We start from the raw sequence: 23,339 nt of genomic DNA on the forward strand, positions 1-23,339 counted from the left end.
GCTAATTGTGGCCATGCTGTCCCTGCAAACTTCTTAATCTCATCCGCCCACCTAACATTCTGCCGCCCTCTGCTACGCTTCCCTTCCCTTGGAATCCATTCAGTAACTCTTAATGACCATCGGTTATCTTCCCTCCTCATTACGTGTCCTGCCCATGCCCAACGCACTCCCTCACCAGAGCAGGATTGGCCACCCTGATGCAGTACTTGGCCACAACCTCCTATATGAACACCACAATCAAAGAAAGAGGCAGATACTTTCAATGAAAAACACGGCACCGAACAGCAGGAACCTTGGCAGCGAACGTCACAGCAGCTAGGCCTAGCGTTGCCGTGGTGGTGGCTACAGCTGCCAGCGAATTGGCGTGTGCGATGATCAAAATGGCGGCGATGTAGACTTCAATGCTGTTTCAGACCTGCGGTCTTGGAAAAGGTCCGGAAAATTGGATGGCAAAGGATTTCAACATCCGAAATTTCATTTTCTTATAGATTGGCTCTCTGGAACATGCGACAGTGCCTCAAAGGCATCCGAATTGTCTGGTATGTCAAAAGTATCGGGCGTCCGAAAAATCAATCATTAACAGTACTTAGTAGTGCGCTTGTGATAACACAGGGTCACTATGCTGAAACAGCTAAAACATGTGTCAGTTCCCTGTCAACTTCAATAGCAATGACAATGTGGATGGGGTCTGAAGAGTGGCCTTTTGTCGGTCCATTTCAGTTTTCTTGCTCTTGAAGTTGCTTTTTCAATAATGTGATAGCATTAATATGGATACTACAGGCACATTTCTGCCTTTGCCGTCACCATGATGTTCTCTATAAAGTACAAGGGCAATGACACCGTCACCGTGCATCCTACGGTGTATGTGCAGGCGAAAGAATGCGAGGGGAGCCGACAATCATGGCTCAATCTCACCCACACGAAAGAGAGGAAAGTGGGGAGGAAGCATGCTTTCTTCCGTCGCCCGCGAGGCACCCAAGGTTGCAAGGCACCAGGTGGAGGGGAGGGAAGGGGGGCAGCATTCTACTCCGGCTGCGACTGCATATGGGGTGGCTGCACACGGTTTCGTGTCCATATCTTGAGAGTAATCTGCGTTGGGGGCAGAGTTCAGGCGCGTCGACAGATTCATAGCTTTGTGCGTGCTGTGTGTTCTCGGCTCTCGGTTTGTGTTGATGTGATATACAGCATGAAGACAGCAGACTTAGCTCGCTGCTGCTGCTGCCCTTCCCCTCGCCAGTGTTTTGACAGCGAGTGTCCGTAGTCATCGAGTGTGACACCATGATTCCTTATTTAGTTAGCATGCGAATGTTTATAAGTTGATTTGGCCGATAAAAGAACAATCCTTACTTCGTATGGCTGTCTGCTAATTTGCTAATGCGATCGCTGCTTCGCTAGGGTCTGAATCCAAGCTATTTGGTATGGCGACATTTTTAGGCAAGTAAAGCATAAAAAACATGGACAGTGAAAAGAATGAGGACATAAGTGGTCTATGCCCTGATTCTTTTCACTGTCTGTGTTTTTTGCGCTTTACCTGCCTAAAGATGGTGCTTCGCCTTTCGGGCGAAACTGCGACATTTTGTAATCGAATAGAGCTATCTCTTTGACACTGTTTAGCAAGATGTTCTTGGACAATACAAAGGGGTCACAGAAAAGTGAAGACTTTACTAATTAGAGTGGACAGAATTGGAAGCCTCAGCCCACTGCCTATGTTTTATAAAGGAGACTCGTTGAAAGTCTTGTCAAACTCAAAAGTCTTATCAAAATGTTGGCTCTGTGCTGAGGCTTCACTTAATATAACAGATTGTCCCTCCACTTCTGTTTCAATCTTTATTGAAATGAAAGTAGGAGAAAGAGATTGAGTCATCTTATCATGGTGATAGCTACTACTTTTCACATAATAGTAATTCAAGAAAGCTGTACAGTAGACTTCCGTTCTTTCAGCTCCTGTTAATCTGATTTTTCAGTTAATTCGATCCAGACCTGAAGGACCGGCCACCACCCATACATTTCTATGGAACAAACTTTTGTTATTTTTATCCTGAAATTAGCTTTCCCCGGATAATTCGAACTTAGCTGATCAACATGCACGCGCTCGACCCAATGGGGACTACAGTTGCTGACTCCCCTAGTAGCAGCATCTCTCTAGGCGGTGCTTAGGATGCAGTGAATGTATCAAACACATGTCAATGTCTCCTCAAAAACGCCTATTTTTAGCATACCCTAGGATGATTTTCAAGTAAAAATGGTAGCGCACAAAGAATTATTACAGTACTATTTACCCTTCTAGCACCACCCTTCTTTTCCAAGAAAATTCGACTGTAAATTGCTTGGGGGGTTCAACCGTCAAAGCCAGCCTAGCCAACGTCATCACCATTGCTATCACAATGTGGCGACCATGGATGGCAACAAAATGAATTTTCTCACATAGCATGATGACAGAGACAATAATCTGCTGCTTTCAGTCTGATTATGAAATTACATTCGAACAATACATTATTTAACTTATTTTACATGTTAAGCTAACGGCAACAAGTTGTGTCACTTTCTCTTGGCATTACGAAGAATTGTATATATCGCAGGATGAACTAGCAAAGTGGTTAGTCTAGGAGTGGGCTCCACTTCCTCTTGCAATTGTTGCAGAGTCATTGATAATACAGACCACCAAACACACTATGGACCGTGTGATGGACAACATGTAGTGGCTTTTAATAGGCAGTGATAAAGTGCTGTCCAGTAATGATGACAATGGTCATTAAATAAATAAATTTCCATTCTGTAAAGTATAAGTCCGCTGGTTGCAACTTTTTTGTGATGCTGGTATTGGAGGCATGCTGCTTTCTTTTCTCTCTCTCTCTCTCTCTCCAAAATATCAAGTGCATGTTTGATTTATACTTTGTTTATGAGCTCTAATGTCATTCATTTGTTAGTTTTCTGCTTTGAACCGGTAAAAAGTTTGTGCGCATTATATTCGGGGGCATTTTATAATTGGGGCTAATACTGCCGATGAAGCAGCGGTGTCTTTCAGTGTTTTTTCCACCTTCTGTTTAATTCGACCTGCTGGATAATTCGACCAATTTTGTCAGTTCCATCAGGGTCAAATTAGCAGAAGTCAAGTGTGGTATAATATATGGAAAAACATCACAAGCTCAGGAAATCAACAGCGGAGAGAATAAATGCGGCCCCAACATAGTAGTCCGAAATACACAGCAGCATATAGACACAAAAGGCAAAGACAAGTTGCCGCTGAGTTCTATACTCAGTCCTGAGCAAGCATGTGATGTGCTATGCAGTCAAAATGAGCAGGTCCACAGATGAGGAAAACACAGACAAAGTAGGCTAATGTGGGCTGCATCATACGAGACTGATACAAACACATATGGTGACGCAGTAAATCTTCTTCTTGGGCGAGTTGGTTGATACAGTGGGCTAGTTCATACAATACAATACTTTGCGCTACAATGGCTTCCACACATATGATGAGAATGGGTCACGCTTACAAAACTCTAATTGTGTCTTCACACAGTTTCAGGAAGCATGAAAGGAAACAATTCTCGACCACCTGACTGTAGCATGAATCTACAAAGGAAATTCATGCTGTTATTTCTTTTTTCTCCTTTTCATGAAACTTCCTCCACCTTGCAGATTTCCGCGTAACTGCTTTGCCACATTCACAATCCCTGTGCTTCGAGTTGGAGCTTAATTCGCCCTCTCTCTGCAATCTGCTATCCCAATGCTTCGCTCAGATGGGAGAGCAATCACTCCGGAAAGGTCTTGACCTTGGGTTCAACCCCTACGCCAGAACAACTTTTTCTTCCTCTTCGAAGAGCTTTCTTTATGAGAAACCCCTACTGGATTTTTTTGTAGCTTCTTGCTACCTTAGGGTAGATGACAATTTTATCCTTTCATGAAACTCCATGTTGTATATTCCCACAAAACTAATCTGCAATATTCAGTGTCATAGAGCACTTTCCCATGTTGCATAGTACATTGTCTGAAATGATGTTGGAGTACATGTTTACTATGCCTGCTTCCTCAAAGAAATGTTCTAGCACATTCAGTGTCTTTCCCTGGGCTGTTTCCAATTAGAGCTACTGGTCCCATACACCAGGCAGGAAACTCCTTTATTTTTGTTATTTTGTAAGCTAACTATCATTTCTCTGTTCCTACACACTTGCAGGTGGCAAGTCAGGTGGTGGGACACAGGGTCGTGAGACCAAGACGAAAGCTGTCAAGTCCAAGAAGCAGCAGCGCCGCGGCCGCGGGGGAGGTGACTCAGACTCGGAAGACGATGCTGGAGATGGACCAGGTCGTTCCCACCGCTCCCAACAACAGCAGGAGCTGGAGTTCATGACAGTGGATGAGATGAGGGCGCAACTGGAACAGCTTCCGCTGCTCCGTGACTGCCCACCGGAGCTGAGTCAGAGCATTGCTGAGAAGATCCACAGGTGAGACAGGCAGCTTGCTTCCTGATAAAACTTGCAAGTTTCAGTTAACTTGGGAAGCAGTGACAGCAGTAGCATGCTTCTGTCCATCATCGACCACATGCTGAAACGTACAGTTGAATCTAACTAATTCAAGCTCCAAGAGGACCGGAAATTTACTCAAATAAAACGTAGTTCAAACTAAAGAGAGCCCCTCTGAATGTAGCTCCCAACCAATTGTGCACTACAGTGCATATATTGAAAAAGTCTTATCCTCCCTCCATCAGCTTACGACATCAGGGTGTCTACCAACCGGGAAAACCAGGAAAACTGGGAATTCGCAGGGATTTTGAGTAGTCTGGGAAAACTCAGGGAATTTGTGCCTCTGTCAGAGAAAATTAGCTGTAATTTTATTGAAAGGGTCGAAAGTCGAGGTAATGCTGTCTCGAGTAACAGACAGGAATCGTAATGAATCGTCTTTGACACCCTGTCGTCGGCTGAAGGAGTTGCCAGTGTTCAATCAACGACCAACTTTCCAGATTCCCGATAATTTGGACGGCTTCGTGGCGGCACCATGTATCCCGTAGAGTCAATGTATCAGAACGTCTGAAATTTCAGACATAAGAACTCTTCGCCATCCGATTTTCTGGAGGTTTTGCCGTTACCACAGGTCGGAAACAACATTAATCAAAGCCTCCACCGCTGCCATTTTGATTACCTTGCAGCCTCGAACAGGCGCTCTCGCACGCAGATCTGCTGGCACGGCGGCAACGCTAGGCCTAGGTGCTTCGACGTTCGCTATGAAGCTTCTTGCCGTTGGATGCCGTGTTTTTTATTGAAAGAATTTGCTGCTGTCAGCAATGGCACGGACTCCGCCATTGTGGTCCTCGCGATTGGCTTAGAAGCTTGGAAAGCACAATGCGTTGCCTAATGCCAGTTCTCGAAAGTCAGCTTCGCCTCCGTGCGCAAGTGTTACTTGGTGAAGCATATGCAAAAGTATTGCAGTGAAGCCTAACAAGCATGGGACGGGGCTATTGCCATGGGACACAGTATGTATTTCTTAATTATACACGCTTGCACCCGGTATTTCCTGTCACAGTACAAGCACCAATATGCCTAATACGTGTACCAGCAGGCCTTCAGAGCGTTTTCTAATGTGGCTGTGGTGGTTTGAGCCCTTAGGGCATTAAATGTCATGCATTTATTTTTTCCAATTGGCCGATTTTTCTGACGTTTTCGCAGCCCCTAGGTAGTTCGAAAAATCGGACGTGGACTATGCAACTGACCAAGAAGATGCTTCAAGTGGTCTGTGGGGCGAACGAGTGGTGGAAGAAGGATAAGAACAGAAAGGACCTAGCGCATTGAGGAATGAGCGGGAAAGGAAGCGTGCTGCCACCATTTTGAAGGAGCTTGAGCTCAAGAAACAGTATTGGCTGAGGCTGAGATGGAGGTGTCCCTCATCCAAACCAAAATAAACTATTTAAAGCAGTGAAACACAACACTGAGGCATCGTGCGCGGACTGAGAGTAGGTCAGGGCAGTTGAGATTGACTTACGAGCTGTTGAGAGAGAATCTCAATTGTGACAATGTTCGGGCCTCATACCACTGAGCTTGCTATCAGTTGATATAAATAGCTCATATTCGAAAATATTTGCTTCCGTATGCATCTTCTTTTTATTCGTATTTGAGAATATCCGACTCTATTTTCAATTTTTTTCGAAGACATTTTATTTGCTGTGCATTTTAATAACCCTTCCCTTCTATTCTCTTTTTGAATAACATAAACATTACTCCTTCGTATGCAAATTGGACTAAGTCGTTTTTCTTTAAATTTTACGTATGCTTACTAGAGAGCGACAGCATCGGGCGATATGGTTTCAGCCAGTCTTGACATAAAACATAGTTCTGCATCACTCAGGGAATTTCGCAAAGGCACTCAGGGAAAACCTGGAAAACTCAGGGAATTTGGAAATGCCAACTTGGTAGACACCCTGGACATGTGCGGAATAAGCCGTAGTTAAATGTTTAAAGTCTGAGTCTATGCGGTGGGTGCACTGAGCATGGCTGTCTGCTCAGCCGCCATGCGTCAGGCATGGCCATGCATCATATCTTGGGCATAATCTGCGATGGGTGCAAAGCTGGACCAGCCGAGATGGCGGGTTACTTCACATGTGCTGTCGTCCCATGCCTGTAGTATTGCAGGTCATGTAATCTGAAGTGTCGGACCTAACTTGAAGCTAGAGCCAGCCTGAAGCATTCACTCTGCAAGGCCTGCACTGTTCTTCATGCTAGCATTGTCTCAGCGAGTGTTCCTAGTCATCGAGTGAATCTGTTCATGTTCACCTCTGTGCACATGACACCATGTTTGTTAATTTGATTAGTAAGTGAATGGTTACTGCAACTTATACAGCCAATAAAACTGCAAGCATTACTTTGTTAAGTTGTTTAAGGCTTTGCTTTCCCTATCAATGTCTCGCCTTTTGCGCACAACTGCAACTTTTTTTTCTTTCCTGCTCCTTTTAAGCTGGATGGGAAAGGGGATGCAGACCGCTCTGCTTGCTCTGGTTTGGTGTCTGTTCCCAACTTGTCTAATCATAATTTTTATGAGGCGTGCAACACTATGGTCGCTAGCAACACATCAAACCTTTGGCTCAAGTATGTCTGAAAGGTGTTCCGTGGAAGCGACAAATTTCCCTGGAAATATCAGCACCGACTGTTATTGCTACAGTGAAAGGTGTCTTCATAGCAATGACAGATGGCACCACCATTCCAATGCGTAATAAAAGCAGCAAGTTTCCCTTGCGAGCAGTGTGTTCTGCTGCCATCTCATGATGACCGTAGCAATGATGCTAATGATAGGCTGTAGTGAATGCCGCAAATGTGGCTTTGGTTTCATATCCAATTTTCTCAGAAATGACAACATGCATTAGAACTGGGTAAATGTGGTATGTGTTTCTTAGAGACCTCTTCAGCTAACATTTTGTGATGTTATTAATGACTGGTCCCAGCCGACATGGCATTGTGCACTTTTCCGTGCTTCACATGCCCTCCCTCGCACATGCAGGCCACTGACGCGCAAGTACCAGGAAGTGGCACGGTCAGTGTTCCTGGCATCGTCCAGTGCGTCTGGCGCAGCGCGACGCAAGACATTTGCCGAGCTGCAGGAGAAGGTCTCATCCCTCCTGCTGAGCATCCAGCAGTTTGACCGCGGAATCAAGGCTCTGCCAGCAGGTCAGTGACCTCTCCTCATGTGGACTCACAAATCTGCCTGCAAAGGATGTCCCAGAGAAATCTAGTGCAAATTTCAGCAGGGCAGGTCAAGAAGGATCCTCTCCAGGCACTCCATGTACCATTCATACAGTATTTACACAAATGTAAGTCGACAGCCCCATATCACATGTCGGGGAAAAGCTAGAAGGACATAACCAGGTGCGCATTCCACCCATTAGTCGCTGCGCTACTTGTCCTCACTCATGCTGTTGTCATCATGGGTGCTGTGGTCCCACAGCACGTTGTCGTTCAGTGAAATCCCACACTTCAACGACCACCCCACGACCGTGGTACCTCGTTGTCATGGCACTGGCCACAGTTGCTCATTCCATCAAACGAAGTGTGCAGAAAAAAAATGGACTAATTAAGAGAAGATGTGGGTCTTTAACCAAAAATTTTTTGAGTCTTTATTCTTCAAGGTACGTGGATCGAAACTAGTACATGTATGTAATGTTATGTGTTTGTTTCATATATGAAGTCCGTTTTTGTTTATCTCCTTTGGTTCTAATTTTATGCAAGCATCCTTTAATTATTTTCTACAGAGATCTGCAAAATATCTGCTTCTGGGATTTCACTACATAGGATATCAATGGCTTCTGTGTTATGTAAGGAACGCCGTCGAACCAACCTTATTGCTTTGCCTCACCTAGAACACGAGTTGCGAGGTTTTGAAGCTGAAACTCGAAAAAGTGTTTTTCTGGTGCCTAAATTTAAAGTTTTAAGTTTTAGTTCTTCTGTTTGTTGCTTCCAGCGGAGGAACTACAGGCCCAGCTGGCCAAGCACCTCCTGCGGACACTGTGCTCGGACTTGGTCAACTTGGTTGTCGGTTACCTGGCTGCGGAACATGCCAAGGAAGCAGAAACGCCAGCCAACATGGCCCCTGAGGTACCAGTCCCGATTGCAACTGACAATTTAAGCGCTCAGAGCTTAGCGATGTCAACAGTGCATAAATTCACCAAAGGAGACTAATAACACTTTGAAAAGCATGATTGAAGCAAAGAATAGGTTAAAACCTTTTAAAAGGTGTTAAGTGTTAGACCAAAAAAACGTTTTTTTTTCATTCTTTTTATTTTTCTAGTTATGGTGCGCAAAACTTGTAGGTATAAGTAATTTTACTAGCTTGTTTCGAATAATGGGACAATTTTGTTTTTTCTCATTTTGCCCTATGTTTATGGAAGCATCCTTTACTTCACATCACATCACTTTATTTTCCTTAAGGACCCCTTTTGGGGTGTTACTTCACTTGCGGGAAGCATTTGCAAAAATTGGTTTCTCAGGTTTTGCTAAGCAGGGTATCAACAACACCTTCTGCATGACTCAAGAAATTTACTAAGACCGACTGTTTTGCTCTGTTGACCCTAGAGCGAGACTTGCTAGGTCTTGAATAAGACTCCTATAATTAGACTCTTCTGAACTCCCAACATTAAAGTCTAACAAAATTTGGTTAAGAGTGTTTAAAATTACTAAGTTGGCATTTATGTTCAACCAGTTTGTGAAGGCTTGCAGTAAGTTTCATCCGAAAGGTGTCTGAAGGGAACACAAGTCCAGCTTGCATTTGCAATTGAAACACTGTGCTTCACTACACAGTCACAAGGCTGTATATGTCATTACAAGGCATTACTTGCTGAAGAATGGGTTGTCAAATGCATCCGTTGTTTGCATCAGACATGCAAGTTGCATTTTATCACAGCTGTCGCACTGCAGTATGAGCAAAAACACGACGATGCTTGTTGCATGCAACTCAAAGTAACGAGCTCATGCACATCCAAACAGGTGCGGCAAAAGCTGATCCAGAAGCTACCGGGCGACGTCAGGGGTCCTGTGCTCAAACTGCACCAGTCGCTGTCGGCCAAGGTAGGCAACACTAAACCTTTTGACTATCAGCCCGGCCACCGTAACCCAGTGGCTCTGGTGCTGTGCTGCTTATCTCAAGGTCATCCCGGCCATAACGATTGCATTTTCATGGCGGTTAAATGCAAAGGCGCTTGTTTACTTGGATGTAGGGGCACATTAAAGAAGCCCAGGTGGCCGTAATTAAGGCGCAGTCCCCGCACTCGTAATCAATTGCACCTCATAATATCTGGGTTCTGGCATGTAAAGTCCTGTAGTTGAATAAAATTATTTTAAGACATATTCGAAGTTGTAGAAACTCTACTGCATGTTCCTTGCACGTAAAATGATGACACCTAGCATGTGTGAAGGTCAGGAAACGCTTTAATTTGGTACTAAAGTTGTTTCGAAGTGCCAGACATGGCATTATTAATATTATCATGATGGCATGGAGCAAAATTTGCCGATGTCATGTGGCAATAAGTATGATGTTATGACTCATAGAAAATAAACGAGAGTGCTTCATGCTCTTTTTCTCTCTGTGCTTTCATCCGGCGGCCGCAGAGATCACATGAATGGAGTGGGCGGGCTAGTATGTCACAACAATGTGATACATCTGTCTCATGGATGCCGAAACTGCTTCGCAGAATCAAGTATTATAGTGAATTATTTAAAGTGCTCTCACGCCGCTTTCCAGTATTTGTGTTAGGGCTTAGAGGGCTTGGATTTTCATTTAATGCAAAAAAATTATGTAATGGCCTATCAGTACTGCTTAAAGTACATAGCAGAGCAGCATGCTGCATGACAGGGGCGTTTAAAGGTCACGAGACAGTTCTTGGACTGTATCTTTGTTGTGGGTAAAAGGCAACAGCAACGAAATTTTGCAGGGCCTTATTTTCGGTGTGTCACTATAATTTTTTGTTTGAATACACAGGTTTTGTATCTGCATTTTGCTATGACATGCTGCTTTTGTTTATTTTTGCCTTGGCGTCTCATGAAACAACCAGATGCTGCATATTCACCATGTATTCTTTGCTGACAGAGTGTTTGGTCTTATTATTTGAGGCAGAAAGCTGAGCAGTTTACGAGGGGCAGTCAAAAAGTTCCAGGAATTGCTTCGCCGAAGCTGAATGAGCGATAGGGTAACGTGCACATGCTTGGGTAGGGGGCTAGGTATGTTTGCACGTGGGCAGAGCAGGTGTGGGCAGGTTTCAGTGTGCAGTGGTGTCACTGTGCTGTGTGACGTGCACGTGAGTGGTGGGCAGTCGGTGCAACGTCGCAGTTCGAACAGCGTGCGAACATTAAGTTCATGTGCAAATTGGGAAAATCAGCTTGAGAGACGCTATCAGCCCTGCTGCAAGTGTACGGTGCTAATGCATTTGAGAAAACCATAGTTTACGACTGTTTGCATAGCTTTAAGAAAGGCCAGGAGACGTTAGAGGACGATGAGCTCAAGGGGAGACCGTCGACATCTCGAAACGATGAAACGATTGCCAAAGTGCAACAACTGATTTGCCGTGATCAAAGAATGACAATCAAGGAGTTAAAGCAAGAAGTGGATATCTCATACGGACCAATCCATCCTATATTATGCAATGATTTGAAAATGAGATGCTTCAGTGCGAAGTTTGTTCCAAGACAGCTGAACACGGATTAGATGGAATCTCGCATGACAATCGCTGCCGAGCTGTTTGAGACAGGTACACAGGACCCAACGTTGCTCCAACAGATCGTTATTGGTGATGAGTCTTGGGTGTTCGCCTACAACTCGGCAACGAAACAACAGTCATCGGGGTGACACACACCAGCGTCTCCCAGACAAAAAAATCACAGATAGATCCAAAATTAAAGACATCTGTGGTGTGGTGCAGCATGAGTTCGTACCCCTGGACAATCTGTTACTGGCCATTTCTATGTACAAGCTTTGCAGAGGGTGCGCGATGCGGTTCAAATGACGTGACGGGACAAGTGGCAAGGCAAGTGATGTTTGCATCACGATAACACGCCAAGCCACGCATTGCTTGTTGTGGAGCAATTCCTCGCTGACAATAACATTCCGGTCGTCCCTCAACTACCGTACTCTCCGGATCTCGCTCCAAGTGACTTTTAGCTGTTGCCTACTCGGCAAATTGGCCTCAAGGGGACACGTCTTGCAACCGTGGAGGACATCAAAGCAAATACAGCGGCTAAACTCCGACAGATTCCGAAAAAAGCCTTTGTAGACCGTTTCCAACAATGGCAGCAGCAATGGAGCAAGTGTGTGTGTGCATAAAGGTCCGACTTCGAAGTTGATTAGGTAAGCATTCCCATAGGTCGTAATTTTAGCACTCTGAACCACCATTTCGGGAACTTTTTGACTGTCCCTCATATACCTTGCTTGTATGCATAAGGGTTTACATGCTGTCATAATGACGGGTGGCTTATTAGAGTAATAGACTGCCAAGTGATAGGAAATGCTATTGATGGTGGTGTGATGGTGATGGTAAGTCAAAGGTGCGATGAGATCGAGGAACTTGCAGGCATAGGATGGAGTAAAGTGATGCAAGATAGGGATTACTAGATTTCTGGCGGAGTCCTTCATCATTCAGTGGAAATGAATGAGTGATGGGATAATGAATCGTGTTTTGTACGCAAAAGTGTTTGAAAATTTGAATCAGGAGGTGACTGGAGCGTTTTGTTGCGCGCCAGACGCTGGAAGACTTCCTGACCGATGTGGATGCGGTGTTGGGATCGGGCGTGTGCGATATGATCATCCGCTCCGACAAGAAGAAAGAGAGGCAAGTTATTTTTCTCCATCCATCTTCTTCTGTGTGTGTGCTAAACCAGCTAATTTCTAGCAGCAGAAGATCATTTCAAGCGAGAGCGTTTTTGGCACTTTGTTACAACAGCATGCTTGGTATTGTGCCAGAAACACTGTCACCTGTAGACACTGATGCGTCTGGCACTAATCTCGGGAAAATGAAAGTATCATCCAAAATATATGCCTGAGAATACCGACCCCAGAGAACCAAACATCTCAGCATGCTGAAAATTGAAGGTAATGGTGGGGGCAGTAAGGATAATGCATAGGCAAAACTGCAAGCATTGTAGATAGTTAGATGCTTATTGGGAAGTTGTGATAGTTTCAGCAATTGCTAGCCCTAGCACATTTCGATGCCTTACAGAAAAGCTCTGAGTAAACAGCTGGCTATGTCAGGTAGAAACCTTGTGTAAGTAAATTTTATCCTCTTCAGGCACCAATTAAATCTATCCATTTAATTCAATTTCACAACATTTTTTGCATCTTCAGCCTCGTTACAAGCGTACAGCTAGAGAATTTAAGAATTTTTATTTCTTTAGCGAGTATAGTCAAGTACACAGAATGTGGACTCCATGCAATAACTCTGTACAGTAACTTTAGATATGAGAACGTAAGCCCTAAACCCAATCCAGTCACTTGTAAAATATGTCTGATATCAAATACTGCAAAATAAGTTGCAGTTTCGCCCGAAAGGCAAAGCATCCATTGCAATGGCAAATTAGTAGACAGCTATACGAAGTAAGGATAATAGTCTTATCGGCCGTATAAAGCATGGTGTCAGGTGCACACAAGCAAGCATGAGCACATCTCACTCAACGACCGCAGAAACTCACTGTCAAAACGTTGGAGTGATGAAGCACAACAGCAGCAGCGAGAGAATTGATCTTCGTGCTGCCTCACACTTCAATTCGAACTGAACGGCAAAAGCACAGTGCACACGAAGCTATTAGCACTCGGTGTACTCTGCCCCCATCACAGATCACTTTCAAAAGAGGGCCCACGCAGCTGCACCATGTGCAGTAGCCTGGAACGCTCCCGCTGTGCCTTGTGCGCGATGGAAGACAACGCATTTGCTCCCCGCTTTCACTCGCGCATACAGTGCGCAGCAATGACATTATCGCCCTTAGACTTTATATGGAACATCATGGCGACTGCGGAAATGCTCCTGGAGTGTGCATATAATTGCTATCACAACAAAACAGTGAAATAAGTGAACTGGCATCGTCAGTACATGACGATGTACTGACGACGAGCCCAAACATCCAGTCGTTTACAATGTACGAACTCGTTCTTCTAAAACACTTCAAGTGGCTCAAGATGTATGCGACTTATATAAAAAATACAAAATTTCTTGGTGCTTTTTCTTTTGATGCACTATTTTGGCATGCATAATTGTAGTGCCTGAAGGGCATGTCAAGAACATGCTGTCCAAATTTTAAGGTTGTAGAGCGAATGAGAAAAAGTTGTAATTTAATGTCAAAGCCTCACTAATGGCGCTGAGGCTTGCCGGAATTCCAAAACGCTTGCCATAAAGGAACAATTCACTGTAACAGGTTGACAATTTGTAGGGACAGTGTGCGTGGTTGGGTAAACATGCTGGCAAGATCTCAAGTTTCCAGAGCAATTAGTTTTGGCACAACAAAGCAACAAAGTGTTGCACAAGTTGTGGGAATGCCCTTTTGCACAGTGAAATAATTTCAAAATTTTCTGTGTAAGGGAATGTACAGTCAGTGTCACCCTTTTGCCAGCCAGCAATGTGTAACAGTAGTTCACAAGGGTGACGCCAACTGTACAGAGATTTCAAGATGAAACATTGCACACGTATAGGCTCAGACCTTCCGCACATTGGAACATGCATTAAAAGCTTTCTTTTGAAGTTTGAAAATGTTAATTTATAAGCATTTATTGCAAGAGTTGTGTACGCATAACATTAAGAGACGGAAAGAGAGCGGTTTGGATCAGAGAACAAATGGGTATAGACAATATTCTAATTGACATTAAGAGAAAAAAATGGCGCTAGGTAGGTCATGTAATGCGCAGATTAGACAACCGTTGGACCATTAGGGTGGCAGAATGGGTACCAAGAGAAGGGAAGTGCCGTAGAGGACGACAGAAGACTAGGTGGTGCGACGAAATTAGGAAATTTGTGGGTGCTAGTTGGAATCGGTTGGCGCAGGACAGGGGTAATTGGAGATCACAGGGAGAGGCCTTCGTCATGCATTGGACATAATTTAGGCTGATTACTGTTGTTGTTGTTGTTGTTGATAATGATGATGATGATGATGTTGATGATGATGACAATGATGATGATGTTGTTGTTGTTATTACAAGCGGGTGCACTTTCAAGGACACAGCCACCGGCAAAACACCAATGGTGCACCAAGGGAGGATCGCATTTGCAGTGTTGGCTGGAATCGCGCACTAATAATTAACACTTAACAGTCTACAGTTAAATAGCAGTACATGTGCACGACCAGTCACACTACCAGCTTTGCTGGATGTTGGGCTGCAATTCTGCAGCGTAGCTCACTTCTGATGGCTTTTGTACCTGTTATGGCTGAAGAACTCTTAACTTGAATGCACTTTTAGGCTACCCTCTATCTGTGCTCGTACAAAGCTGGGAAGTGATAGCTGGATCATTGGCATGTCCAGTGCCCCTGTCATAAGTCTTCCAATTTTGCGACGTCCCGGGTTTCACGATGAATCACTAGTGTAGTCCTAGCGAATTCCCCATGGAAACAGTGCACTAAAAATCTCAATTATATGACGTGAGATTGCTCACGTCTCCTTGATGACCCGCATGAAACTGCGAACCCAGCAGCTTATATGTGTGAAGCACTTCCAGCTTCTAGCAGCTCCCTCACGTCGCCGTCCCCTCCACTCGGAAACGTATCGCCCCTTTCCGGGCTCCCTCCTCGCCTCCTTTTTCCTTGCCTCACATTTGCTGCCCTTGCCATTTTCATTTCTCTTCCCCCTCCTCACGTCACTCGACTGTTGCCCGCCTTTGTCTCTTTGTTGCCGTCTCATTGCGCTTTGTCTCGGCGTTTTTTCTCAGCAGTGCCTGCTTCCGTCACCGAAGGTGTTTACGCATGTGGCCGAGAGGGTGCTTGGCGCTATGACAAGCTCGCTCTCTTCGTACAAGCTGCATATTTCGATGCGTCCATTGCCAAGTCTCACGAAAGTAAAGCTATCTCTGAAAGTGATCGCCCGAGAATACTGCCTTACCCATAGGGAAAGTGAGGAATTATGTGTGAAGATCAAACCGATTAGCCGCCGGAAGGAACGCAGATCATATCTGATGCGGCATGTTCATATGCACACAGTTTGTAGCTTTGTATGCACACAAGCACACAAGACTTCTCAAACATCCATCCTCGTGTTTCCACTTTTGCGCGGGTTGTCGTATCATGCCGACACTGCTAGCTGCCATCTCAGAGGAGGACGACACTACAGATGCTGGTGCACTTGTGCCTGTGTTTGCAGCTAATGTACAGCATAGCATAGACAACATTCGGAGGTTCGTCAGTGCAGGCGACGAGGCCGTGGGTGACCTACTTGAAGATTTTGTTGCACTTAAAAGCTCTTGCTGTGTGGATCACAGAAAGCCTATAAGAAATTGGCCGATCTTTTGAACTCTCTAATTGAGATATAAACATTTTAGCATGCTGGTGGGTGCGGATTGCGGTACACTAAGCCTCCAATAAAGCATGATTGGCACTTTGCAATGCAGTACTACAGTCGAACCTCGATATATCCGACAGTGCGGTGATCGCAAGATAGTTCGGTATAGCCAGAATTCGATATATAAGATAACGTAACAAACACATAAAGAACTTGTGCAAATCAATCAGTTTACTTTTTAGTGGTTTTTATTTCCAAGTCCTGCGGAGTATTAGCCTATAGTTTAAAATAAAGTTCCGTACAACTTTGTCACGCGAAACCATTTATTATAGACATCATTTTTGTTGTTAAGAATATATTATACCTGGATTATGCAGCATTTTTGCATAGTCCCAAAAAAAAGTTGTAAAATAGGGATTCCACTGTATCATGCTGGCCTGTCCATCATGCAGGCAGTGGCTGCTGAGTCACCGTCAGGCCCTGCTGTCGCAACTGTCGGACGCTGAGGATGCTGCACTTTGCCTGCACCTGTCCGTGCTTCTCGTGGCCCAGGCTCAAACCCAGAAAGCACTGCACGCCTCGGGGCGCTTCGTGCCCCAGATTCTGTCCGCACTGCGGACACAGTTGCCGCCGGACACGTTCGCCGTACTGCACCAAGCGCAGGGTGAGTACGGTTATGCATCACTCATTACAGAGACAGCTTTACAGGAGCACTGCAGCTGAACATTGAATCAATTAGGAATGTTAGACTACCATATTAGAAGTCTTGCTACATTTATTTTGTCAGGAGGTCACTAGGTTGCATAAATAATTACCACACTGGGGTGCTACTTGATTTCTTTCCACAATTCAAATTGCCTTCAGCAAATGGGACCACTTAGATGGCTGTGCGGGTAGTCTCCAAGATTGCGCTCGTGCAAGCGCCACAGCCTGCTTTTAGTCAAAGGCTCGCACAGAAATGGCATCACACTCTTGATTTCTCACGGACGCATACGTTTACGCATGTGTGCATACACATCCCTCTCTGTAGCCGAGGCTAGAAGGGGTCAGGGGAGGGCAAACACCTGAACTATATTGCTGCAGGAGAGGAGCCATCGGTACCTGGCATTGCCATCTAACGCCTGACCAGGCATGATACTACCTAGCTTCACTGATGCAACATGGGTTAATGAGTGATCAGAAGACAAGTGTACGTTAACCCTCTCTTTCTATCTGTGCACTCTTTCAGAGCTCGTCATGAAGCACCTGACACTCGACGACTCGTCCAACGAGAAGGAATCGGTCGCTTCAGCCCTCAAGGAGCTGGTTCCAAAGCTTAAGGAGGTTGGCACCACGTTCAAGAAGCAGGGCCCAACTGAGGATTGAAACTTCTGTATGCCTTGTGCTACTGTTCCAGTGCCTTGGGTGGACAGAAAGAGCTCGCTGTATGCAAGTTGGTCAGCGGCTTGAAAAAATATTGCATCGACATTAAAGAAGAGTCTGAGAGAATGTGCATGAAGTTTCAGAGTCTGAAATTTCGTGCAGTTTTGGCCTTTTCCTGCCATAAATAGAATTCACATTATGAAACCGGATTGAAATAAAGGAGGAAGCTTGCTGAAACGTACCCGGTTGTTTTAATTTTTTTCCTGCGTGCCTGATTATATGCAGGGACAGTGCCCAAAATACATGAGGTGTGCATCGGCCAGTTTTATTAGAGCATTTGTATGACAGTCAAACATTATTATTTCAACCGTCATTAATTAAGAAAATCGGATATCTCAGGTTTGTCCTTTGGTCCTGGCAGACGTATGCATTACTTAATGGCATCAAACTCTCTTTAATTCGGACTTGTATTTGTCTGCACACCAGTATATTCAGGCAACCCTCAGAGCGCAGCAGCGCCACATACAATACTAGTTTCGTTTTGACTCGGTACAATGCGTGCGCAGTGTCAAACATGGTGGCAACTGTCAAGGATGAAGAGCTGCTCTGCCGCAGCCTAAATGTTGGCTTCGAACCTGCCGGCTACGTTATGACACCATTGCCAACCAGCGCTACGGCCAAAATATAATTGGGATGTGCGCACAGTAGTGAAAAGAACGTATTGAATGAAGACGTGGGTCTTGCGCCACAACCGCACTGTGGAGGACATTGTGAGGCTTTCGCCGCTGCAGGTGCTAATCAGTCGCGAGATGATGAGGATTGTAGCTTCTGCACTGCTTTTGTGCTAAATAGAAACAGGATTTGCTGATTCACTCAGTAAATAAAAACGTGTTGATGTACCAAGTGTTTATTGTTCTCTGGATACTCTCAATAATTCGACATTCATTTAGTTAAGACATTTCTTTCGGCCCGTGAAATCGGAATTAACAAGATCTTCCTGCATTTCTATGTAATGCATAGTAGGCATGTTCACATTATACAGTAAAGTAAGGGCACCAGCCTGCAGTGGAAGAAATGCGGGAGCTCTTGTCCTCAAATATTTGGACCTCGAATATTTGGAACAATGCTTGAGCTTCTTTTTCCTGTCTTGTAAGTCGTATTGCAGCAACCTTACACGATTTAACAGACAAGTCAGTTGTGCGCGGAAGCCACACTCTCAATTTCCAGAGGGAGTACAGATGCGCACACGTATAAAGTGGCGCATTTCGGCAAGGAGTGAGTGAGTGAGTGAGTGAGTGAAATAACTTTATTTTGTCCACTAGAGACGTAAGCAAACGCCACGCCACCTGGCTAGGCCCACTCGGGGACCATCAGGTGGAACCTGACGGCCCTGTCGCGAGCCCTCTGGACTGCCAGGGTTTGAGAGGTCTGATCCTGGGCCCTAATCAGCTTCTTCATTTCCTCTTGAGTGAAAGGAGGACCGGCAGAGGCGCAGCCCCACAGGACATGCTCGAAGTCCGCATAGTCACCACACAGAGGGCAATCCGGGCTTGGGAACCGGTCGGGGTACATTGTGTGTAGCGCTGCGGGGCTCAGGTAAGTGCTTGTTTGCAGTAGTCTGAGAGTGACTGCCTGGGCCCTGCACAGCGAGGAGTGCGGCGAAGGTAGGACTCTTCTTGACAGATAATTGTATTTGCATATTTCGTTGTACGAGCAGAGAGGCTCGGGTCGCCCAGGAGAGGACGCGTTGCCCAGCGCACGGTCAGTCAAACCTCGTGCAGCCGAGTGCGCCTCCTCGTTGGGGTTGATCAAGGCACCCTCAATGGTCCCAAGGTGCGCAGGGAACCAGGCCAAAGAGTGATGTTTCATGTCTTTGGCACTTTGGATGATACGTAGGGCCTGGGGAGCCACCATTCCCATCTGAAAGGCCCTGACAGCGGCCTTAGAATCCGAATAAATCGTGTCATGTACACTGTCCGTCAATGCAAGAGCAATAGCAACTTCCTCTGCAACGCTGGAATTAGAAGTGCGGACGGTAGCGCAGCTAAGGATTTTAGCATCACAGTCGATGACCACTGAGGAGAAGGCCTCTTCTTGAACGTAGGAAGCAGCGTCTACGAAGCATGTTCGGTCCTTGTTCAAGCGGGCACTGGCGAGCAGAGCTTTACCCCTGGCTCGCCTTCGTCCTTCGTTTTAGGTGGGATGCATATTTCGTGGCATCCTGTGTATGTAAATTTTGGACCTTACGTCGCTGGGCAGCTTCACAGCGTCGAGACTGACGACCATGGGGTTACGTCCCAGCTTGCCAAGTATGGCTCGGCCCGTTGGGGTACCGGAGAGTCTGACAAACTGGGAAAATTCTTGGGCTTCAACGATTTCTTCGAACGTGTTGTGAATTCCCAAATTGAGAAGGTCTTTTGTGTGCGTTCGCATGGGAAGGCCGACGGCAAGCTTGAAGACTCTTCTGATTAAGGCGTTGATCTTGTTGCGCTCCGATACGAGCCAATTGTGCATAGCCCCTGAATAAGCGAGGTGGCAGAGCACGAAGGCGTGGATAATCCGGATCAGATTGTCTTCCTTGATTCCGCAGTACCTATTGGCGATTATTCGGATCAGGCCGAGGGCGCTTTCGGTCTTGGAACAAATGCGTTTGAGGGCGGCTCCATTGGCCCCGTTAGACTCGATAAACATTCCTAGGACCCTGATAGTGTCTACCCGCGGTACTGGGGAGCCCTTACTGGTGAATAATGTAATGTGGCTCTCTGCTGCTGGCTTCCAGGATCGGTGTGAACCGCCTCTGGGCCTCTTCTTGTAGAGCAAGAGCTCGGATTTAGCGGGCGAGCACCTTAGCCCGGTGGGGATTAGATACCGCTCCGTCACATCGATGGCCTCTTGCAAAGCACCCTTGACCTGCCCTTCACATCCACTGGAGCACCAGATGGTGATGTCATCCGCGTAGATCGTGTGGTTAATGTTGGGGATTTTGTTCAAGGCCCTCGACAGGTTGATCAGGGAGATGTTGAACAGCGTCGGGGAGATCACCGCCCCCTGAGGTGTTCCCTTTGGACCAAGCTGGATTTCGTGGGTCAAAAACTCGTCAATCTTCACTCTAGTGGACCTTGAGGAAAGGAAAGATCGCACGAAATTGTACGCCCGTTTGCCGACGTTACACTCTGTCAGGCTCTTGAGAATAAAGGCGTGCGATATGTTGTCAAAAGCCTTTTCCAGATCCAAGCCGAGAATTGCCTTAGTGTCGGCGGAGGTAGAGTCAATGATTTGGTGCTTGATCAGTCTCATGGCGTCCTGAGTCGAAAGCCCCGACCGAAAGCCAATCATGTTGTGTGTATAGCATTCGTTAGACTCGAGATGGTCAGTGAGGCGGTTAAGCATGGCGTGCTCGGCCATCTTTCCAACACACGACGTCAGGGAGATGGGCCTTAGATTGTCGATGCTCGGCGCTTTACCTGGCTTCGGTATGAGTACTGTGTAGGCTGTTTTCCAGCTCTTGGGAATGAGGCCGCTGCACCAGATATCATTCATCTTGCGCGTAAGAAACTCGATTGAGGCGTCGTCGAGATACTTGAGCATTTTGTTGGTGATCCCGTCGGGCCCAGGGGCAGATCTGCCGTTGAGGGATGCGAGAACTCGCTTGACCTCAGCCACAGTGAAATCCTCGTCCATAGATGGTACGCCACGCCCTTCGTACTCGGGAAACTGGGGGGGCACCGGATCGTCCGTGGCCGCCAGGTACTTGTCTATGAGGTGCTCCATGACTGCCTCATCGGGAGTCGAGTCGGTGGCCAAATGGACAGCTTTCGCCAAAGCTCTCTTCTGGTTGGGCTTGGTGTTGCCATCGTGCAGTAGGTGCTTAAGGAGACCCCAGCTTTTACCGTTCTTGAGCTGGCCCTCCACCGAGTCGCACAGCTCGTCCCATTGCTGCTTGCATAGCACCTTGCAATGAGCCTCTATCATCTTGTTTATATCGGAGATTTTCTTGCGTAGTCTTCTGTTATGGCGCTGAGTCTTCCATCTCGCGAGCAGTGCCTGCTTGGCTTCCAAAAGATGCGCCAGCCTATTGTCCATCCTGTCCACCTCCAGATCGGTTGTCACCTCCTTGGTGGCTCTAGCCGCATCCTTCTTTATCTCGTCGCACCAAGAGTATAGGTCCATATCATCGTTAAGGACGCGCTCGGAGCGGTTGGCTCGGAACAAGTCCCAGTCAGTGAACCTAAAGGTCCTCGTTTTGTTGCGGGCAGTCTTGATCACAGCTTCGATGATGCAATGATCGCTACCGAGGTCCATGGCTGTGTTCGTCCACTTGACGTTTTCCAGGTTCTTGACAAAGGTAAGATCCGGAGTCGTATCTCGGCATACCGAGTTCCCTCTCCTGGTTGGAAAGTCTTTATCGGTTATCAGCGTAAGATCTTCCTCCGCTGCCGCATCCCATATGTCTCTACCCTTCTTCGTATTGGTACAATAGCCCCACGCCTGATGCTGGGCATTAAAATCCCCCATGACAATTAGAGGCTGACAGCCAGCCAAATGCACGGCCTTCTTGAGAATACCACTAGGCCTGGCTCTGTGAACGCTGGGTCTGCAGTAAACATTCAGTATGAAGATACTGTTTGTTCTTAAGCGCTGCGTAGGGGGGTCGACAAGGAGTTCGGCCATGACGTACTCGATCCCATTGTCCGCGGGACCAAGGTCTCGCTGAAGGCACATGAATTTTTTACTGACCAGGATAGCGACCCCCCTTCCTCCTTCAGTGGAAGCCACCGTAAGGAAACCGGGGAGCTTGATAGGTGATGATGTGATCGTTTCTTGCAAGACGATTACTTGGGGTTTGTCCTTTACGCTTTTTAGGTATTGTCGCATGGTCGCCCGTTTGCTGGCGAACCCTGCGCAATTCCACTGCCACATTGTTATGACGTTAGTTACGTTATCCATGTTTGGGCTTGTGAATGAATTGCGAAAGTGCCGCATTCACAATGGCACCCTCCGTCGGTGAGGCAATGACGCTGGGCAACATTGGGACCTGAGCTGTAGATGTGCTTGGCAAAGATCTGTGGCTGGTTCCCTCCAGCCTAAGTATTCTAGTGCTGAGGGCGACCAGGCCCAGCTGAGGGTGCGCGATCATTTCTTGTACGTGTGAGAGACCTGTCTGTATGTTGGAGATGGCGTTCTTGAGGTCAGACAGGAGTTCTACCATCTCGTCTCCCCTTGAGTCATCCTGGGCACGCCGCTTCACTGCAACCGTCTTGGGAGGGGCCTCCACTGTGTCCATGGCCGAAGAGCGTGCGGCAGGCTGAGAAGCTGGCTGTGTGAGCGCCAATCTTCGTATTTCCGCCATCTCGGCGGCTAGCCGACTGATTTCCTGCTTGAACAGAGCGTTTTCCTTTCTAAGACTATCATTGGCACGCCTAAGCTCTTCGAGCTCATTCGTGAGACGCAGGTCGTGCGAGTCTTGAGAGTTGGACGCCTGCGTTTGGTTGCCACGGGCCCTATCGGCCCACGTTAGAGAGGACTTGCCTTTACCGCCGTTGGGAGTCTTCGAACGTGAGCTGTTGGAGGAGTCGCTCCCAGTACGGGACTTGGAGCAGCTTCTGGAGCTGGAGCGCGCTGGAGAAGGCGATGTAAGTCGCGATCTCGAGGTAGAGCGACTTCTGGAGCCCCGTCGGCTTGTAGAGCGGCTTCTCGAGCGCAAGCGTCTTCCGCCCCTACGGTTGGTGCTGGATGGTGCAGTTGGTGCTGTTGGTGCTGGCGTGGGGAGCTGCTCTTGCTGCCTGGCACGCTCGAAGCGTCGTCGGCGAACAATGTATGGCGTCTTGAATCTGCGCGCACACTCTTTACCGGCTGTAAGGTGCGGACCACCGCAGATCTTGCATTTTGGGGTGCATTGATGCTGCTCATTGGGATTTGGCAGGCCGCATCCCCGACAGATGACGTCGCTCGGTGTTGGACATACATCGGCGCGATGCCCGAGTCTTCCGCAGGCGTGGCATACGTCCACTTGCTTTCGATATAGGGAACATTTC

The 23,339-nt window shown here is 46.8% G+C and overlaps 1 protein-coding gene across 2 annotated transcripts in view; it reads left to right on the top strand.

The window, feature by feature from the left end:
- Ufl1 (UFM1 specific ligase 1) overlaps positions 1 to 17,545 on the top strand; it is a 49,579-nt gene extending 32,034 nt beyond the window's left edge. For both annotated transcript variants that reach the window (XM_070538457.1, XM_070538458.1), the window contains 7 exons: positions 4,178 to 4,445; positions 7,486 to 7,652; positions 8,443 to 8,576; positions 9,465 to 9,545; positions 12,210 to 12,302; positions 16,399 to 16,606; positions 17,171 to 17,545. In XM_070538457.1, coding sequence (XP_070394558.1) covers positions 4,178 to 4,445; positions 7,486 to 7,652; positions 8,443 to 8,576; positions 9,465 to 9,545; positions 12,210 to 12,302; positions 16,399 to 16,606; positions 17,171 to 17,307 — 1,088 coding nt within the window. In that variant the 3' untranslated portion in view covers positions 17,308 to 17,545. The remainder of the gene's footprint in view (positions 1 to 4,177; positions 4,446 to 7,485; positions 7,653 to 8,442; positions 8,577 to 9,464; positions 9,546 to 12,209; positions 12,303 to 16,398; positions 16,607 to 17,170) is intronic.
- Positions 17,546 to 23,339: the final 5,794 nt, after the last annotated feature.

Source organism: Dermacentor albipictus, chromosome 5, assembly GCF_038994185.2.
Source record: "Dermacentor albipictus isolate Rhodes 1998 colony chromosome 5, USDA_Dalb.pri_finalv2, whole genome shotgun sequence".
Classification (NCBI taxonomy): Eukaryota; Metazoa; Arthropoda; class Arachnida; order Ixodida; family Ixodidae; genus Dermacentor; species Dermacentor albipictus.